Source organism: Caloenas nicobarica, chromosome 35 (assembly GCF_036013445.1).
Source record: "Caloenas nicobarica isolate bCalNic1 chromosome 35, bCalNic1.hap1, whole genome shotgun sequence".
Lineage (NCBI taxonomy): Eukaryota > Metazoa > Chordata > Aves > Columbiformes > Columbidae > Caloenas > Caloenas nicobarica.
Window position 1 is genome coordinate 968,475 of NC_088279.1, and position 19,938 is coordinate 988,412.

Here is a 19,938-nt window from a genome sequence, read left to right on the forward strand (position 1 = left end):
GTTTGTGCCAAAACACGATGATTTTTGCACCAAAATACGGTGAATTTCGCGCCAAAACACGATGATTTTTGCACCAAAATACGGTGAATTTCGCGCCAAAACACGGTGATTTTTGCACCAAAATACGGTGGGGTTTGTGCCAAAACACGATGATTTTTGGACTAAAATACAGAGAATTTTGTGCCAAAACACGGTGATTTTTGCACCAAAATACGGTGGGGTTTGTGCCAAAACACGGTGATTTTTGCACCAAAATACGGTGAATTTTGTGCCAAAACACGGTGATTTTTGCACCAAAATACGGTGAATTTTGTGCCAAAACACGGTGATTTTTGCACCAAAATACGGTGGGGTTTGTGCCAAAACACGGTGATTTTTGCACCAAAATGCGGTGAATTTTGTGCCAAAACACGGTGATTTTTGCACCAAAATACGGTGAATTTTGTGCCAAAACACGGTGATTTTTGCACCAAAATACGGTGAATTTTGTGCCAAAACACGGTGATTTTTGCACCAAAATACGGTGGGGTTTGTGCCAAAACATGATGATTTTTGCACCAAAATACGGTGAATTTTGTGCCAAAACACGATGATTTTTGCACCAAAATACGGTGAATTTCGCGCCAAAACACGGTGATTTTTGCACCAAAATACGGTGGGGTTTGTGCCAAAACACGGTGATTTTTGCACCAAAATGCGGTGAATTTTGCGCCAAAACACGGTGATTTTTGCACCAAAATATGGTGGGGTTTGCACCAAAACACGGTGATTTTTGCACCAAAATACGGTGAATTTCGCGCCAAAACACGGTGATTTTTGCACCAAAATACAGTGGGGTTTGTGCCAAAACACGGTGATTTTTGCACCAAAATGCGGTGAATTTTGCGCCAAAACACGGTGATTTTTGCACCAAAATATGGTGGGGTTTGCACCAAAACACGGTGATTTTTGCACCAAAATACGGTGAATTTCGCGCCAAAACACGGTGATTTTTGCACCAAAATACAGTGGGGTTTGTGCCAAAACACGGTGATTTTTGCACCAAAATACGGTGAATTTTGTGCCAAAACACGATGATTTTTGCACCAAAATACGGTGAATTTCGCGCCAAAACATGGTGATTTTTGCACCAAAATACGGTGAATTTTGCGCCAAAACACGGTGATTTTTGCACCAAAATACGGTGGGGTTTGTGCCAAAACACGGTGATTTTTGCACCAAAATACGGTGAATTTCGCGCCAAAACACGGTGATTTTTGCACCAAAATACGGTGGGTTTTCGCCAAAACACGGTGCGTTTTGTGCTCAAATAGGGCGATTTTTGTGCCCAAATATGATTTTTGTGCCTCGTCCTCGTTGCCGGGGGCAAAATCCCCTCGGGGGACAAAACCACTTGGACAAATGCGGGTTTTTTGCCTTTTTTTTTTGCTTCATTGCCATCTATTTTCTTCCCAGTTCTTATCTATCTTATTTATTACTTTCTTATTTTACATATTACTTTATTATTACCCCCCTGAATCCCGCACGCCGGCCAGGATCTAAACCCAATCTAAAATACAATTATCGTACAAATGGAGAAAACGGGCGTCGTAATCTCATTTAACGACTTTATTTTTGCTGTCGTCCCGCCGCGAATTGGGGCAATAGGTGCAGAAAAATCCATTTTCCTCACACAAAACGACTTTGCGAAGCGACGAATTCTCGCTGGCGGCCCGGTGAGGTGGTTTTTGCCTCGGAATCTGGGGGGAAAAAATGATGGTTTGGGGGTTTTCCTGCCCCTCTGTGGGGGGAACATTTTCCTCAGGGAAATCGCTATAAATTTATTGGTGATAAACTCATTAGGGAGAACTTTGGGGCCAAACCCGCTCCATTTGGAGCCAGGGGAGGGTGTTTAAAAGCCAAAACTGCCTCAAAAATGACCGTTTTGAGAGGCCTTGTCCCGCCGACAGGGCCCGTTGCCGTGGCAACGCCGGCTGGCTGCCCTCACCCAAGATGGACGCCAGAGCTTCAGCCCCGGGCGCCATCTTGAGCGGAGCCCCGCTGGCGGCAATGGGGGAGGCGCCGCCATCTTGCCGGCCGCCGCCATGTTCCCTCTGGCCCTGCCCTGAGGGCGAGGCCGCCATTTTGGAAGCGGGCACCATTCCCCCCCCACCCAGGAGACCCCCCAACCCGCAAGGCCCCGAATTAACGTTTTTTCACCCCAATTTTCCCCCGATTTCGGGATCTTTGAGCACTGGAGGGGCCGACGCTGTGTGTTCCTATAGGAACCGCCCCCCATTCCTATAGGAACCACCCCCCCATTCCTATAGGAACCGCCCCCTATTCCCTATAGGAACCGCCCCCCCATTCCTATAGGAACCACCCCCTATTCCCTATAGGAGCCACCCCCTCATTCCTATAGGAACCGCCCCCTATTCCCTATAGGAACCGCCCCTCATTCCCTATAGGAACCGCCCCCTATTCCCTATAGGAACCGCCCCTCCATTCCTATAGGAACTGCCCCCTATTCCCTATAGGAACCGCCCCCCCATTCCTATAGGAACCGCCCCCTATTCCTATAGGACCCACCCCCTATCCCTATAGGAACCGCCCCCTTTCCCTATAGAAACTGCTCCCCTCCATAGGAACCGCCCCCCCATCCCTATAGGAACCGCCCCTCATTCCTATAGGAACCACCCCCTCATTCCTATAGGAACCGCCCCTCATTCCCTATAGGAACCGCCCCCTATTCCCTATAGGAACCACCCCTCATTCCTATAGGAACCGCCCCCCATTCTATAGGAACCGCCCCCTATTCCCTATAGGAACCGCCCCTCATTCCTATAGGAACCGCCCCTCATTCCTATAGGAACCGCCCCCTATTCCCTATAGGAACCGCCCCTCATTCCTATAGGAACCGCCCCCTCATTCCCTATAGGAACCGCCCCCTATTCCCTATAGGAACCGCCCCCTCATTCCCTATAGGAACCGCCCCCTTTCCCTATAGAAATTGCTCACCTCCATAGGAACCGCCCCCTTTCCCTATAGGAACCGCCCCCCCATTCCTATAGGAACCACCCCCTATTCCCTATAGGAACCACCCCCTATTCCCTATAGGAACCGCCCCCCATTCCCTATAGGAACCGCCCCCCCATTCCTATAGGAACCACCCGCTATTCCCTATAGGAACCGCCCCCCCATTCCCTATAGGAACCATCCCCTATTCCCTATAGGAACCGCCCCCCCATTCTCTATAGGAACGACCCCCTATTCCCTATAGGAACCGCCCCCCATTCCCTACAGGAACCCCCATAGCCCCGCCCACAACCCCCAGGCCACGCCCCCTCCTCCCCGCCCGCCAATCACGCCGCGCCCTCGCCCCGCGCACGCGTGGCCACGCCCCCAACCCCGCCCACCCGCCTCAGTCAGCCGGCGGCGCCGGCGCGGAGCGGAGGTGGGTGGCCGCGCTCGTCCTCCCAACCTGCCATGGAGGCGCCGCCCGCTCCCCCCGCCGTCCCGCCGGCTCCCTGCACCGCGGCCCGCAGCCTGCAGGACGAGCTGACGTGCCCGGTGTGCCTGGAGTACTTCAACGACCCGGTGCTGGTGGCGGAGTGCGGCCACAACTTCTGCCGGGCCTGCGTGACCCAGTGCTGGGAGGACTCGGCGCGGCGGCTCTGCTGCCCGCAGTGCCGGGAGCCGGTGCCGCAGCGGCTCTTCCGCCCCAACCGCTCTTTGGGCAACATCGTCCACATTGTCCGGCAGCTGGGGCTGCCGCAGGGCCTCGCCGAGGCTCCCCCGGGGCCTCCCGCTCCGTCTCCGCCGCTTCCCGCCGCCGTCCCGCCGGGGCCCCCGCGCTGCCCCCGGCACGGGGAACCGCTGCGGCTGTTCTGCGTGCAGGATCGCCGGGCCGTCTGCGTCGTGTGTCACCTGTCCCGGGAGCACCGGGCACACACCGTGCTGCCCGCCGAGGAGGCGGCCCACGCCGCGGAGGTGAGGGGGGAACAGGCCTGGACGGAGGGGACGGGGTTATGGGGAACCCCCCCGCTTTGGGTTAGGGGGGGTGGAAGGGAGATGGGGACCCCCCCCTTGGATTTGGGGGGTGGCAGAGAGATGGGGACCCCCCCTTGGATTGGGGGGTTGGCAGGGAGATGAGGACCCCCCCTTGAATTGGGGGAGCAGTAGGGACACCGCTGTGGGGATGGCAGGGAGATGAGGACCCCCCCAAGGATTGGGGGGGGTGCAGGGAGATGGGGACCCCCCCTTGAATTAGGGGGTGGCAGAGAGATGAGGACCCCCCTTGGATTGGGGGTGAAGAGAGATGGGACTCCGCCCCTTGGACTAGAGGGTAGGAGGGAGATGGGGACCCCCCCCTTGGATTGGGGGGGCAGTAGGGACACGCCTGTGGGGGTGGCAGGGAGATGAGGACCCCCCCCCGCCAAGGATTGGGGGGGGTGCAGGGAGATGGGGAACCCCCCTTGGATTAGGGGGTAGAAGGGAGATGGGGACCCCCCCTTGGATTGGGGGGTGGCAGAGAGATGAGGACCCCACCTTGGATTGGGGGTGAAGGGAGATGGGGACCCCCCCTTGGATTAGGTGGGGTGCAGGAAGGGACCCCCCCCGTCAGCGTCCTCTCTGTGATTTTTGGGGTGCAGTGAGGACACCCCCACCCCGGGGGGGGCCTTTCTCAGCTCCCCCCAGAATGGGGGACACCAGGGACACCCCCCAGCCCGGATTGGGGGGGCAATAAGGCCACCCCATGTTGGGGGGAGTCCCTCCCCAGGTGCCTTGGGTGCAATAGGGACCCCCCCCTTATGTAGGGGGGTACAAAAGTGACCCCACTTAACCCCCAACTCAACCCCCCCCAAACAGGGACACCCTGGGTTTGTCCCTCGTGCCAAACGGAACTGGGTTTAACTGGGAGGATACTGGGAGGGGGGTGATTGCTGCTTTCATCCCTCTTGCCCGGGCAGAAACGCTCAGGGATCGGGGGGGGCTTATTTTTTGTACAATTTTGACTAAAACGGAGCAGAAATCCCCCAGGAGCCGCTTCCCCCCCGCCCCCCCAAAAAAAAACCCCCTCACGGGGCATTTGACAATGTGACGCAGAGTAAATACGCAGCAAAAAAACTTCCAACACCGCAGAGATCCCCCCAGGCTGCGCTGCGGGGGCTTCCCCGCTGGAATTAATTACTAATTACTAATTACGAGGCGTTTTGAGCGGGTTGGCCCGACCCCGAGCGGCCGCGGCCTCGTTTTTGCCGGCGGGAGGAAAAGCGCAAGATGCCGGATGGACAAGCGGATGTTTCGGAGGAGGAACCATCGCGCTGCATCCTGGGACCCTCCGCTTGCATTTTCCGCTCCTGAATCCCTTTTTGTGTGTTTTTAGCCCCAGATCGTTGCCCCTCGGGGTCCACTCGCAACCCCCACCCCCTTACTTCCAACCTTTTTTTATTAATTTGCTGCTTAAATTCTGCGTTATCGCCGGGCGCGTGGTTTGTGCAGCCGGCTAAAAGCGGCGAAATCGCTGCGGCTTTGGGTTTTATCTATAAGTTAGAGATTTGGGAATTAGAGATTTGGGAATTATAGACTTATAGTTCTGGGAATTATAAATTTGCCAATTCTAGACTTACAGATTTACGAACTACAAATTTGCCAGTTCTAGATTTACAGATTTACGAATTACAAATTTGCCAGTTCTAGACTTACAAGTTATAGACTTACAAATTATAGACTTATAAATTACAGACTTATAGATTTACAGATTTAGGAGTTATAGACTTACAGATTACAGATTTATATGTTACAGACTTATAAGTTATAGATTTACCAATTATAGATTTACAAATTATAGATGTACAGATTTATAAATGTATTTCTTTATTATTATTATTATTTATCTGCTCCCTCCCCAAATCCCCGCCGTGTTTTGTCCCTACGCGCTTTTCCCTCTTCCTCCGAGCTCAAATGACTTAAACGAGGTTTGCATTAATAAGCCGTTAATTAACTTAATGAGCAGCCTGGGGGCGGCCGGTCCCTCCATCTCGGTGGCTTTCGGGCGGATTTTTGGGGTGTTTTGGCCGCTTTTCCCCCATCTAAGATGTGAAAATCAACCCTTAGAGCTGTGGAGCTTAAAAATCGCCTTGAATTTGATTTTTATTTATTTTATTATATTGATTTATTTGATTTTTTTTTTTTTTTTGCATTTCCGCCCTTTTTTCCTCCTCTGAACTGCTCAGGTGGTTTTAAGCGACACTTTTTGGGCCGGTTGGGGAAATTTTGGCTTTTTTGCCACGGCCAAAAATAAGGATTAAGGACGAGCGGCTGCCACCCTGACTTCAATTTGCGTTTGTGACGTTCTCCGGCTTAAAAAAACCCCCCCAAATTTGATGAAATTTGACCCATTTTAGCAGGGAACCCACCCCCCCATCCCTCCCCTCCCCATTCCAGGTCGCAAATAAAAGGATTCCCGATAAATTAAAGTTATTTTTGATTTTAGGAGGTGCCGCAGGAGCAGCTGAGCTTCATGAGGAAAGGGTGCGAAGAGGCCAAGGCCGAGAGGGAGAGACGGAGCGAAGCTTTGCTGGTAAGTTCCTCAATTTTAGGGGTTTTTGGGGAAACCATGAGGATTTCGCGCTCACTGGGATTGTCCCCGATTTCGGGGGGATCCGGGGTATTTGTATAAACTGGATTTCACGATTTCTCACCTGATTTTTCCCCGATTTGGGGGGTGGGTTTGGGGTATTTGTGTAAAGCAGATTTCAGCATTTCTCACCTGGATTCTCCCCGATTTGGGGTGTGTTTGAAAATGGGATTTCAGGATTTCTCACCCTGTTTTGCCCTGTTTTCAGAAGCAGACAGAGCTGGAGCGGGAAAAGGTGTTTCCAGTGCCGATTTTGCGATTTCTCACCCGTTTTTCCCCATTTCCCCCCTATTCCAGAAGCAGACGGAGCTGGAGCGGGAGAAGGTGTTTCCGAGTGCCGATTTTGCGATTTCTCACCCGTTTTTCCTCATTTTTCCCCCCTATTCCAGAAGCAGACGGAGCTGGAGCAGGAGAAGGTGTTTCCGAGTGCCGATTTCAGGATTTCTCACCCATTTTTCTCCATATTTCTCTCTATTTCCAGAAGCAGACGGAGCTGGAGCGGGAGAAGGTGGTGGCCAATTTGGGGTATTTGTGCCTGCTGTATTTCTGGATTTCTTGCCCGTTTTTCTCCGTTTTTCCCCTATTTCAGAAGCAGACGGAAGCCAAACATGAGAAGGTGTTTCCAGTGCCGATTTTGCGATTTCTCACCCGTTTTTCCCCATATTTCGCTGTATTTTCAGAAGCAGACGGAGCTGGAGCAGGAGAAGGTGGTGGCCAATTTGGGGTATTTGTGTCTGCTGTATTTTTGGATTTCTCGCCTGTTTTTCTCCGTTTTCCCCCTATTTCAGAAGCAGACGGAAGCCAAACATGAGAAGGTGTTTCCAAGTGCCGATTTTGCGATTTCTCACCCTTTTTTCCCCATTTTCCCCCTATTTCAGAAGCAGACGGAAGCCAAACATGAGAAGGTGTTTCCAAGTGCCGATTTCGCGATTTCTCACCCTTTTTTCCCCTATTTCAGAAGCAGACGGAAGCCGAACATGAGAAGGTATTTCCGAGTGCCAATTTCACGATTTCTCACCCATTTTTCCCCATATTTCTCTGTATTTCCAGAAGCAGACGGAGCTGGAGCGGGAGAAGGTGGTGTGCGAGTGCCGGGAGCTGCGCGCCTTCCTGGAGGAGAAGGAGCAGGTGCTGCTGGGCCGGCTGGAGCAGCTGCAGCGCGAGGTCGAGCGGCGCCGCGACCAGGCCCTGGAGCGGCTGCTGGAGCAGATGGCCCAGCTGGACAAACTGCTGCAGCCCGGCCAGGACGGCGACACCGCAGCGCCCGACGCGCCGGTGAGTGGCCGCGCGCACAAAATGCGCTTTTGGGGGTCGAAAATGGACATTTGGGGGTCGAAAATGGACTTTTAGGGGTCGAAAATGGACTTTTAGGGGTCGAAAATGGACTTTTAGGGGTCGAAAATGGACTTTTAGGGGTCGAAAATGGACTTTTGGGGCTTGAAAATGTGGCTATGGGGACCAGAGATGCGCTTTTGGGGGTCGAAAATGGACTTTTGGGGCTTGAAAATGTGGCTATGGGGACCGAAGATGCACTTGTGGGGACCAAAAAGGTGTTTATAGGGACCAAAAAGGTGCTTTTGGGGGTAGAAAATGTGCTTTTGGGGTTTGAAAATGTGTCTATGGGGACCCAAGATGCATTTTTGGGGGTCAAAAATGCGCTTTTGGGGCTTGAAAATGTGGGTATGGGGACCAAAGATGTGCTTTTGGGGACAAAAAAGGTGTTTATCGGGGCCGAAAATGCGCTTTTGGGGGCCGAAAATGCGCTTTTGGGGGCCGAAAATGCGCTTTTGGGGGCCGAAAATGCGCTTTTGGGGCTTGAAAATGCGCTTGTGGGGTCGAAAATGGACTTTTGGGGGTCGAAAATGGACTTTTGGGGGTTGAAAATGTGGGTATGGGGACCAGAGATGCGCTTGTGGGGACCCAAAATGCACTTTTGGGGGTCGAAAATCGCCTTTTGGGGCTTGAAAATGTGGCTATGGGGACCGAAGATGCACTTGTGGGGACCAAAAAGGTGCTTTTGGGGATTGAAAATGTGGCTATGGGGACCGAAGATGTGTTTTTGGGGACAAAAAAGGTGTTTATAGGGCCCAAAAAGGTGCTTTTGGGGGTTGAAAATGTGTCTATGGGGACCAAAGATGCGCTTTTGGGAGTTGAAAATGCACTTTTAGGGGTCGAAAATGGACTTTTGGGGCTTGAAAATGTGGCTATGGGGACTGAAGATGCGCTTGTGGGGGTAGAAAATGTGTCTGTGGGGACAAAAAAGGTGTTTATAGGGACCAAAAAGGTGCTTTTGGGGGCTGAAAATGTGTCTATGGGGGCCAAAAATGTGCTTTTGGGGGTTGAAAATGTGTCTATGGGGACCAGAGATGCGCTTGTGGGGACAAAAAAGGGGTTTATAGGGACCAAAAATGTGCTTTTGGGGGTTGAAAATGTGTCTATTGGGACCAAAGATGCGCTTTTGGGGGTCGAAAATGGACTTTTGGGGCTTGAAAATGTGGCTATGGGGACCGAAGATGCGTTTTTGGGGACAAAGAAGGTGTTTATAGGGACCAAAAAGGTGGTTTTGGGGGTAGAAAATGTGCTTTTGGGGGTTGAAAATGTGGCTATGGGGACCAAAGATGCACTTGTGGGGACCAAAAAGGTGTTTATAGGGCCCAAAAAGGTGCTTTTGGGGGCCGAAAATGTGCTTTTGGGGGTTGAAAATGTGGCTATGGGGACCAGAGATGCGCTTGTGGGGACCCAAAATGCACTTTTGGGGGTCGAAAATCGCCTTTTGGGGCTTGAAAATGTGGGTATGGGGACCGAAGATGCGCTTGTGGGGACAAAAAAGGTGTTTATAGGGGCCAAAAATGTGCTTTTGGGGGTTGAAAATGTGGCTATGGGGACCGAAGATGCGCTTGTGGGGGTAGAAAATGTGTCTGTGGGGACCAAAAAAGGTGTTTATAGGGACCAAAAATGTGCTTTTGGGGGCCGAAAATGTGCTTTTGGGGGTTGAAAATGTGTCTATGGGGACCAAAGATGCTCTTTTGGGGGTCGAAAATTGACTTTTGGGGCTTGAAAATGTGGCTGTGGGGACCGAAGATGCGTTTTTGGGGACAAAAAAGGTGTTTATAGGGACCAAAACGGCGCTTTTGGGGGCCGAAAATGTGCTTTTGGGGGCAAAAAAGGTGTTTATAGGGACCGAAAATGCACTCGTAGGGGTAAAAAATGTGTTTATAGGGACCAAAAATCCACTTGTGGGGACAAAAATGCGTTTCTAGGGACCAAAAATCCACTTTGGGGACAAAAAATGTGTTCGTGGGGGACCCAAAATGCACTTATGGGGAGAAAAAAATCCACTTATGGGGACCAAAATCCGCTTTCGGGGACAAAAAATGGTTTTATGGGGACAAAAAATCCATTAATTGGTACAAAAAATCCATTAATTGGTACCAAAAAATGCATTTGTAGGGGCCAAAATCAACTTCCGGGGACAAAAATCCACTTTTGGGGACAAAAAATTTGTTTCTAGGGACCAAAAATCCATTTTTGGGGAAGAAAACCGCTGTTCATAGGGACCCCAAATCCATTTGTAGGGCTAAAAATGCATTTGTAGGGACCCAAAAAATCTCTTTCTGGGCCAAAAGTTTATTATTGGGGGGGCCAAAATTTATTTGTGCGGAAGAAGAATTTGTGGGGGCCAAAAATTTAGTTGTGGGGGCCAAAAAAATCCAATTTTTAGGGACCAAAACTCAGTTTCTAGCGACCAAAGTTGTGAAGGTCGGGAGGCAAAAAATCACCTGAAAGTGCCGAGTTTTGGGGTTTGTTCTGATGTGGAATTTCTGTTTGTTTTCCAGGTTGTGGCCCCGGCTGGCGGCAGGTGAGGGACCAGTGCCAAACTGGGGGAACTGGGACGGGGCGCCCGAAAACCAGTGGGAACTGGGACGGGCGTCTGAAAACCAGTGGGAACTGGGATGGGTCACCCAACACCAGTGGGAACTGGGATGCCTGAAAACCAGTGGGAACTGGGACGGGTCCCTGAAAACCAGTGGGAACTGGGACGGGTCCCTGAAAACCAGTGGGAACTGGGACGGGGCGCCCGAAAACCAGTGGGAACCGGGACGGGGCGCCCGAAAACCAGTGGGAACTGGGACGGGGCGCCCGAAAACCAGTGGGAACTGGGACGGGGCGCCCGAAAACCAGTGGGAACTGGGACGGGCGCCCGAAAACCAGTGGGAACTGGGACGGGGCGCCCGAAAACCAGTGGGAACTGGGACGGGGCGCCCAAAAACCAGTGGGAACTGGGACGGGGCGCCCAAAAACCAGTGGGAACTGGGACGGGGCGCCCAAAAACCAGTGGGAACTGGGACGCCTGGAGACCAGTGGGAACTGGGACGGGGCGCCCGAAAACCAGTGGGAACTGGGACGCCCGAAAACCAGTGGGAACTGGGACGCCTGGAGACCAGTGGGAACTGGGACAGGGCGCCTGGAGACCAGTGGGAACTGGGACAGGGCGCCTGGAGACCAGTGGGAACTGGGACAGGGCGCCTGAAAACCAGTGGGAACTGGGATGCCTGGAGACCAGTGGGAACTGGGACAGGGCGCCTGAAAACCAGTGGGAACTGGGATGCCTGGAGACCAGTGGGAACTGGGACAGGGCGCGTGGAGACCAGTGGGAACTGGGACAGGGAGCCTGGAGACCAGTGGGAACTGGGACGGGTGCCTGGAGACCAGTGGGAACTGGGACAGGTGCCTGAAAACCAGCGGGAACTGGGACGGGTGCCTGAAAACCAGTGGGAACTGGGACGGGGCGCCCGAAAACCAGTGGGAACTGGGATGCCTGGAGACCAGTGGGAACTGGGACAGGGCGCCTGGAGACCAGTGGGAACTGGGACGGGTGCCTGAAAACCAGTGGGAACTGGGACGGGTGCCTGAAAACCAGTGGGAACTGGGACGGGGCGCCCGAAAACCAGTGGGAACTGGGATGCCCGAAAACCAGTGGGAACTGGGACACCTGAAACCAGTGGGAACTGGGACGAGGCGCCCGAAAACCAGTGGGAACTGGGACGGGTCACCCACCACCAGTGGGAACTGGGATGCCTGAAAACCAGTGGGAACTGGGACGGGTCCCTGAAAACCAGTGGGAACTGGGACGGGGCGCCCGAAAACCAGTGGGAACTGGGGCAAAATCCCCCCTGGGCAGAAATTTCCTTCCCAAATCTGCTGGGGACACTTGACATTCATTAGGAAATGATTTTTAATTATTATAATTTTTGTACACATGATTTATTTTATATGTTATGTGTTTATTATATTTGGTTCTATATCATTTATTATATATTATTTTTATTATTTAATGCATTTATTTTATATGGTTTTATTCTGATTACATTACTTTTATTATTTTATATGTTTATTTTAATTATTAACTTTATATATTTTTATTCTGACTATATTATTTTTGTTACTTTATATATTTATTATATTTATTTTAATTATTAACTTTATGTATTAGCTTTTGGAATTTTTATGTATTTATTTTATGTATTTATTTTATGTATTTATTTTATGTATTTATTTTATGTATTTATATATTTTAAATTCTGTTTATATTGTTTTAATTATTATTTTTACATATATTATTTATTTTCCTTATTCACTTTATTCATTTGCTTTTTAATTTACTTAATATTTATTTTTACAGCTACTATTGATTCTATTTATTATTTTTTGTATATCGTATGTCTTCATTTTCTTTATTCACTTTTAAAGTTGATTTATTGTCCATTTATTTCCTCTCTCTATTAATTATTTTCTATGATTCTGTTCATTATTATTTTTATATCTACCTATTATTATCTGTATTTTATTTATTCACTTTATTTACTCTCCATTTATTTCCATTCTATTAATAATTCCCTCTGATTCTGTTCATTATTTTGCCTGTTATTTTTATATCTATTTATTATTCTCTGTATTTATTCACTATGTTTATTCTGTATTTCTTTCCTCTCCCTATTTTTTATTCTCTTTATAATTCGATTATTTCCCATTTCCCAGCCGAATTTTCTCTCTAATTCGATTATTTCCCATTTCCCTGCTGGATTTTCTTTATAATTCGATTATTTCCCATTTCCCTGCTGGATTTTCTTTATAATTCGATTATTTCCCATTTCCCAGCCGAATTTTCTCTCTAATTCGATTATTTCCCATTTCCCTGCTGGATTTTCTTTATAATTCGATTATTTCCCCCTTTTCCCAGCTGGATCTTTATAATTCGATTATTTCCCATTTCCCTGCTGGATTTTCTTTATAATTCGATTATTTCCCCGTTTTTCCAGCTGGATCTTTATAATTTGATTATTTCCCATTTCCCAGCCGAATTTTCTCTCTAATTCGATTATTTCCCATTTCCCAGCTGGATTTTCTCCCAACCGGACGCGGGTTTCTCGGATTTGGAGAAGAAGCTGAAGAGTTTTTCCCAGAAGAGCTCGGTGCTCAAGGAGGTTCTGCTGGAATTCAAGGGTCAGCCCCAAAAACCCCCTTTTTTTAACCAAACCGCTGCCTCCTCGCCCCAAAATTCCATTTGACCCCCCCAATGCACGCAAAAGGAACCAAATATTTGTGGTTTTTTCTGTGTTTTTTCCTTCAGAAAACCTGCGCTTCGAGCTGGAGAACGACACAGGTGAGGCCGACCTGGAATTGGCGCAAGTTTTTATGGGGAATTTTGGGGAATTTTGGGGAATTTTGGGGAATTTTGGGGAATTTTGGGGAAATCGTGACTCCGCGGAGCCAAGAGACCTTCGGAACACCCCGGGGTTGATTTTTTTTTACCTCAAAAATGGACTTTGTGACCTTTAATTTTCCTTTGGGGACGTCGTCGGGCTCTTTTTTCATCAATTTGGGGCGGGATAAATTTTTCCTGCCATTAATCTCGATTTTTTTTCCCCCGTTTTTTGGGTTGCGCGGCCCCAGTTCCCGACGCTCTTGTGGGGGTTTAAATGTTGAGATTTGCGCCGGTTTCTTTTTCAAGTGACAAGAAAAAAGGTTTTTTCTGCGTCCGTAGGGCCCAAAATCCATTTTTAGGGCCCCCAAATCCCCTTTATAGGCCCCAAAATCCCCTTTATGGGGCCCCAAATCCAATTATAGGGCCCAAAATCCCCTTTATGGGGCCCTAAATCCAATTATAGGGCCCAAAAATCCCTTTATAGGGCCCAAAAATCCCTTTATAGGGCCCAAAAATCCCTTTGTGACCCAAAAATCCCTTTATAGGGCCTAAAAATCCATGTATAGGGCCCAACATCCCTTTCTAGGGCCCCAAATCGGTTTATAGGGCCTAAAAATCCTTTTATAGGGCCCCAAAGTCCCTTTATAGGGCCCCACAATCCCATTATAGGCCTCCAAAATCCCTTTATAGGCCCCAAATTCCCTTTATAGGCCCAAAAATCCATTTATGGCCCCAAAAATCCATTTATAGAGCCCCAACATCCAATTATAGGGCCCCACATCCAATTATAGGGCCCCGAAATCCCTTTATAGGGCCCCAAAATCCAATTATAGGGCCCCAACATCTCTTTATAGGGCTCTGAAATCCCTTTCTGGGCTCCGAAATCCATTTATAGGCCCAAAAATCCCTTTATGGCCCTGAAATCCCTTTATGGGGCCCCAAAAATCCCTTTATGGGGCCCCAAAATCCCTTTATAGGCCCCGAAATCCATTTATGGCCCTGAAATCCCTTTATAGGCCCCAACATCCCTTTATGGCCCCAAAAATCCATTTATAGAGCCCCAAAATCCCTTTATAGGGCCCCAAAAATCCCTTTATAGAGCCCCAAAATCCCTTTATGGGGCCCAAAATCCAATTATAGGGCCCAAAATCCCTTTTATAGGCGCAAAAATCCCTTGATGGGGCCCCGAAATCCCTTGATGGGCCCCGAAATCCCTTTATAAGGCCCAAAACTCCATTTATGGCCCTGAAATCCCTTTATGGGGCCCAGAACTCCATTTATGGCCCTGAAATCCCTTTATAGGGCCCAAAAATCCCTTTATAGGGCCCAAAAATCCCTTTATAGGGCCCAAAAATCCCTTCATAAGGCCCAAAACTCCATTTATGGCCCTGAAATCCCTTTATGGCCCTGAAATCCCTTTATAGGGCCCAAAAATCCCTTTATAGGGCCCAAAAATCCCTTTATGGCCCTGAAATCCCTTTATAGGGCCCAAAAATCCTTTTATAGGGCCCAAAAATCCCTTTATGGGCCCAAAATCCCTTTATAAGGCCCTTGAAATCGCTTTATGGCCCAAAAATCCCTTTATAGGGCCCAAAAATCCCTTTATAGGCCCCAAAATCCATTTATGGCCATGAAATCCCTTTATAGGGCCCAAAAATCCCTTTATTGGCCCAAAATCCCATCATAGGGCCCAAAACTCCATTTATGGCCCTGAAATCCCTTTATGGCCCTGAAATCCCTTTATGGGGCCCAAAAATCCCTTTATTGGCCCAAAATCCCATCATAGGGCCCAAAACTCCATTTATGGCCCTGAAATCCCTTTATGGGGCCCTGAAATCCCTTTATGGGGCCCAAAAATCCCTTTATGGGGCCCAAAAATCCCTTTATGGGGCCCAAAAATCCCTTTATGGGGCCCAAAAATCCCTTTATGGGGCCCAAAAATCCCTTTATAGGGCCCAAAAATCCCTTTATAAGTCCCAAAACTCCATTTATGGCCCTGAAATCCCTTTATAGGGCCCAAAACTCCATTTATGGCCCTGAAATCACTTTATAGGGTCCAAAACTCCATTTATGGCCCCAACATCCCTTTCTAGGGCCCAACATCCCTTTATGGCCCCAAAATCCACGCGTAGGGCCCCAAAATCCACGCGTAGGCCCCCAAAATCCACGCGTAGGCCCCCAAATCGGCTCTCCCCGCCCCCGAGGAGCGTTAATCCTTCCGTTTCTCTTCCCGTCTTCCTCCCGCCGCGTTTTCTCCCGTCCCGCAGGCGACCTGTCCCTGGACCCCGAGACCGCCAACCCGTACCTGGTGCTGTCCGAGGACAAACGCAGCGTCCGGCTCCGCGGGGCCCCCCAGGACCTGCCCCCCAACCCCAAACGCTTCGATTTCTCCTTCTCGGTGCTGGCGGCCGAAGGTTTTTCCTCGGGGCGTCATTACTGGGAGGTCGAGGTGGGTGACGGGGAGAGTTGGGTCCTGGGCGCCGCTCGCGAGTCCGTGAGGAGGAAGGAAAAAATCGACTTCGCCCCCGAGGAGGGGATCTGGGCGGTGGGGTTGAACTGGAAAGGGAAGAACTGGGACCAGTACCAGGCGTTCACGTCCCCCGAGACGCCGCTGTCGCTGTGCGAGCGCCCGCGGAAAATCGGGGTGTACCTGGATTACGAGGGCGGCTGGGTGGCGTTCTACAACGCCGACAACATGGCGCCCATCTTCACCTTCACCGCCGCCTTCACCGAGAGGGTTTTCCCCTTCTTCTGGCTCTTTTACGTGGGTTCCTCCCTCTCCCTTTGCAATTAACCCCGTGAATTAGGCGTAATTAACGTCTCCGGCCCCTTTTTGCCCTTCGGCTTTTCAAAACTCGCCATTTTCCGCTTCGGGAAACGCCCCCAAATTTCAAAATTATCCCTCGTTTGGCTTCGCGATTCATTTTTCTGTCACGCTTACAAGTTTTGAGTCTTTCCGCGATTCATTTTTCTGTCACATTTACAAGTTTTGAGTCTTTCCGCGATTCATTTTCCTGTCACATTTACAAGTTTTGAGTCTTTCCGCGATTCATTTTTCTGTCACAAGTTTTGAGTCTTTCCGCGATTCATTTTCCTGTCACATTTACAAATTTTGAGTCTTTCCGCGATTCATTTTTCTGTCACGAGTTTCCAGCCTCTTTTTTTTGGAAGCCACCCCGTGTATTTTGGGTTCATTTCATTGGAGTTCGTGTGGAAACCGGGGTAGAAAAAGCCGCTTTTTGGGGTTTTTTGTATCCGCCCCGAACCCGCCATTTTTGTGCTACAAGAGCCCAAAAACCCGTGTGAGGTAACTGAGGAGAAAAAGGCGCTTTTTGGGTTTTTATATCCACCCAGAACCTGCCATTTTTGTGCGACAAGGGCCCAAAAACCCGCGTGAGGTAACCGGGGAGAAAAAGGCGCTTTTTGGGTTTTTCTTGTATCCGCTCCGAAGCCGCCGGTTCTTTTGCGCCTCAAAAAGCACCTTCACCGAGAGGGTTTTCCCCTTTTTCTGGCTCTTTTACGTGGGTTCCTCCCTCTCCCTTTGCAATTAACCCCGTGAATTAGTCGTAATTAACGTCTCCGGCCCCTTTTTGCCCTTCGGCTTTTCAAAACTCGCCATTTTCCGCTTCGGGAAACGCCCCCAAATTTCAAAATTATCCCTCGTTTGGCTTCGCGATTCATTTTTCTGTCACGCTTACAAGTTTTGAGTCTTTCCGCGATTCATTTTCCTGTCACATTTACAAGTTTTGAGTCTTTCCGCGATTCATTTTTCTGTCACAAGTTTTGAGTCTTTCCGCGATTCATTTTTCTGTCACATTTACAAGTTTTGAGTCTTTCCGCGATTCATTTTCCTGTCACGCTTACAAATTTTGAGTCTTTCCGCGATTCATTTTTCTGTCACATTTACAAATTTTGAGTCTTTCCGCGATTCATTTTTCTGTCACATTTACAAATTTTGACTCTTTCTGCGATTCATTTTTCTGTCACGAGTTTCCAGCCTCTTTTTTTTGGAAGCCACCCCGTGTATTTTGGGTTCATTTCGTTGGAGTTTGTGTGGAAACCGGGGAGAAAAAGCCACTTTTGGGGGTTTTTTGTATCTGCCCCGAACCCGCCATTTTTGTGCTACAAGAGCCCAAAAACCTGTGTGAGGTAACTGAGGAGAAAAAGGCGCTTTTTGGGTTTTTATATCCACCCAGAACCTGCCATTTTTGTGCGACAAGGGCCCAAAAACCCGCGTGAGGTAACCGGGGAGAAAAAGGCGCTTTTTGGGTTTTTCTTGTATCCGCTCCGAAGCCGCCGGTTCTTTTGCGCCTCAAAAAGCACCTTCACCGAGAGGGTTTTCCCCTTTTTCTGGCTCTTTTACGTGGGTTCCTCCCTCTCCCTTTGCAATTAACCCCGTGAATTAGGCGTAATTAACGTCTCCGGCCCCTTTTTGCCCTTCGGCTTTTCAAAACTCGCCATTTTCCGCTTCGGGAAACGCCCCCAAATTTCAAAATTATCCCTCGTTTGGCTTCGCGATTCATTTTTCTGTCACGCTTACAAGTTTTGAGTCTTTCCGCGATTCATTTTCCTGTCACATTTACAAATTTTGAGTCTTTCCGCGATTCATTTTTCTGTCACATTTACAAATTTTGAGTCTTTCCGCGATTCATTTTTCTGTCACAAGTTTTGAGTCCTTTCGCGATTCATTTTCCTGTCACATTTACAAATTTTGAGTCTTTCCGCGATTCATTTTTCTGTCACGAGTTTCCAGTCTCTTTTTTTGGAAGCCACCCCGTGTATTTTGGGTTCATTTCGTTGGAGTTCGTGTGGAAACCGGGGTAGAAAAAGCCGCTTTTTGGGGTTTTTTGTATCCGCCCCGAACCCGCCATTTTTGTGCTACAAGAGCCCAAAAACCCGTGTGAGGTAACTGAGGAGAAAAAGGCGCTTTTTGGGTTTTTATATCCACCCAGAACCTGCCATTTTTGTGCGACAAGGGCCCAAAAACCCGTGTGAGGTAACCGGGGAGAAAAAGGCGCTTTTTGGGTTTTTTCTTGTATCCGCTCCGAAGCCGCCGGTTCTTTTGCGCCTCAAAAAGCACCTTCACCGAGAGGGTTTTCCCCTTCTGGCTCTTTTACGTGGGTTCCTCCCTCTCCCTTTGCAATTAACCCCGTGAATTAGGCGTAATTAACGTCTCCGGCCCCTTTTTGCCCTTCGGCTTTTCAAAACTCGCCATTTTCCGCTTCGGGAAACGCCCCCAAATTTCAAAATTATCCCTCGTTTGGCTTCGCGATTCATTTTTCTGTCACGCTTACAAGTTTTGAGTCTTTCCGCGATTCATTTTTCTGTCACATTTACAAGTTTTGAGTCTTTCCGCGATTCATTTTTCTGTCACGAGTTTCCAGCCTCTTTTTTTGGAAGCCACCCCGTGTATTTTGGGTTCATTTCGTTGGAGTTCGTGTGGAAACCGGGGTAGAAAAAGCCGCTTTTTGGGGTTATTTGTACCCACCCCGAACCCGCCATTTTTGTGCTACAAGAGCCCAAAAACCTGTGTGAGGTAACTGAGGAGAAAAAGGCGCTTTTTGGGGTTTTATATCCACCCAGAACCTGCCATTTTTGTGCGACAAGAGCCCAAAAACCCGCGTGAGGTAACCGGGGAGAAAAAGGCGCTTTTTGGGTTTTTCTTGTATCCGCTCCGAAGCCGCCGGTTCTTTTGCGCCTCAAAAAGCACCTTCACCGAGAGGGTTTTCCCCTTCTTCTGGCTCTTTTACGTGGGTTCCTCCCTCTCCCTTTGCAATTAACCCCGTGAATTAGTCGTAATTAACGTCTCCGGCCCCTTTTTGCCCTTCGGCTTTTCAAAACTCGCCATTTTCCGCTTCGGGAAACGCCCCCAAATTTCAAAATTATCCCTCGTTTGGCTTCGCGTTTCATTTTCCTGTCACGCTTACAAGTTTTGAGTCCTTTCACGATTCATTTTTCTGTCACATTTACAAGTTTTGAGTCTTTCCGCGATTCATTTTCCTGTCACGAGTTTCCAGTCTCTTTTTTTGGAAGCCACCCCGTGTATTTTGGGTTCATTTCATTGGAGTTCGTGTGGAAACCGGGGTAGAAAAAGCCGCTTTTTGGGGTTATTTGTACCCACCCCGAACCCGCCGGTTTTCTTGCGCCTCAAAAACCCACGTGGGGAGGGGATGGACCGACCCCCACGCTGATTTTTGTCACTTTTTAGCTCCCCTGTAGCTTTTTTGGGAAAGATCTGAACCCGTTTTTGCTGCCGAGAGCAACAATAAAACCCAAAACCCCCAAAAAACGCCTCAAAAATCCCCCCCAAAACCCAACGGTCTCCCTCATCGCGTCCCCCCCGTCAGGGCTGAGCACCCGCAGAGGCGAGTTTTGGGGTGAAAAACGGGGATTTGGGGGTTTTGGGGAGGGGTGCGGCTGTGGGAATCATCCCGGCTAGGCCGCAAAGCCGGAATGTCTCGGGAATTTTGCGGATTTTGGGGAAATTTGGGGGCAAACCCGTAGGTTTGGGTGCGATCCCGCGCGCGCTTCTACCCCGCGAGGCTGTCCCGTCCCTGTCGCGCTGTTTAGTGGGGAAATAAAAGTTGCTGTGCAAAAAAATATAACCCAAAAA

General features: G+C 49.4%; 1 protein-coding gene across 1 annotated transcript; it reads left to right on the forward strand.

Annotated features, from left to right (window-relative positions):
• Nucleotides 1-3,415: 3,415 nt before the first annotated feature.
• Nucleotides 3,416-19,930, forward strand: LOC136000810 (E3 ubiquitin-protein ligase TRIM7-like). Its single transcript, XM_065654798.1, has 7 exons — nucleotides 3,416-3,969; nucleotides 6,476-6,562; nucleotides 7,670-7,894; nucleotides 10,456-10,478; nucleotides 13,017-13,123; nucleotides 13,251-13,283; nucleotides 15,593-19,930. The coding sequence occupies exons 1-7, from the start codon at nucleotides 3,466-3,468 to the stop codon at nucleotides 16,117-16,119; spliced, it is 1,506 nt and encodes a 501-aa protein (XP_065510870.1). The 5' UTR covers nucleotides 3,416-3,465; the 3' UTR covers nucleotides 16,120-19,930.
• Nucleotides 19,931-19,938: the final 8 nt, after the last annotated feature.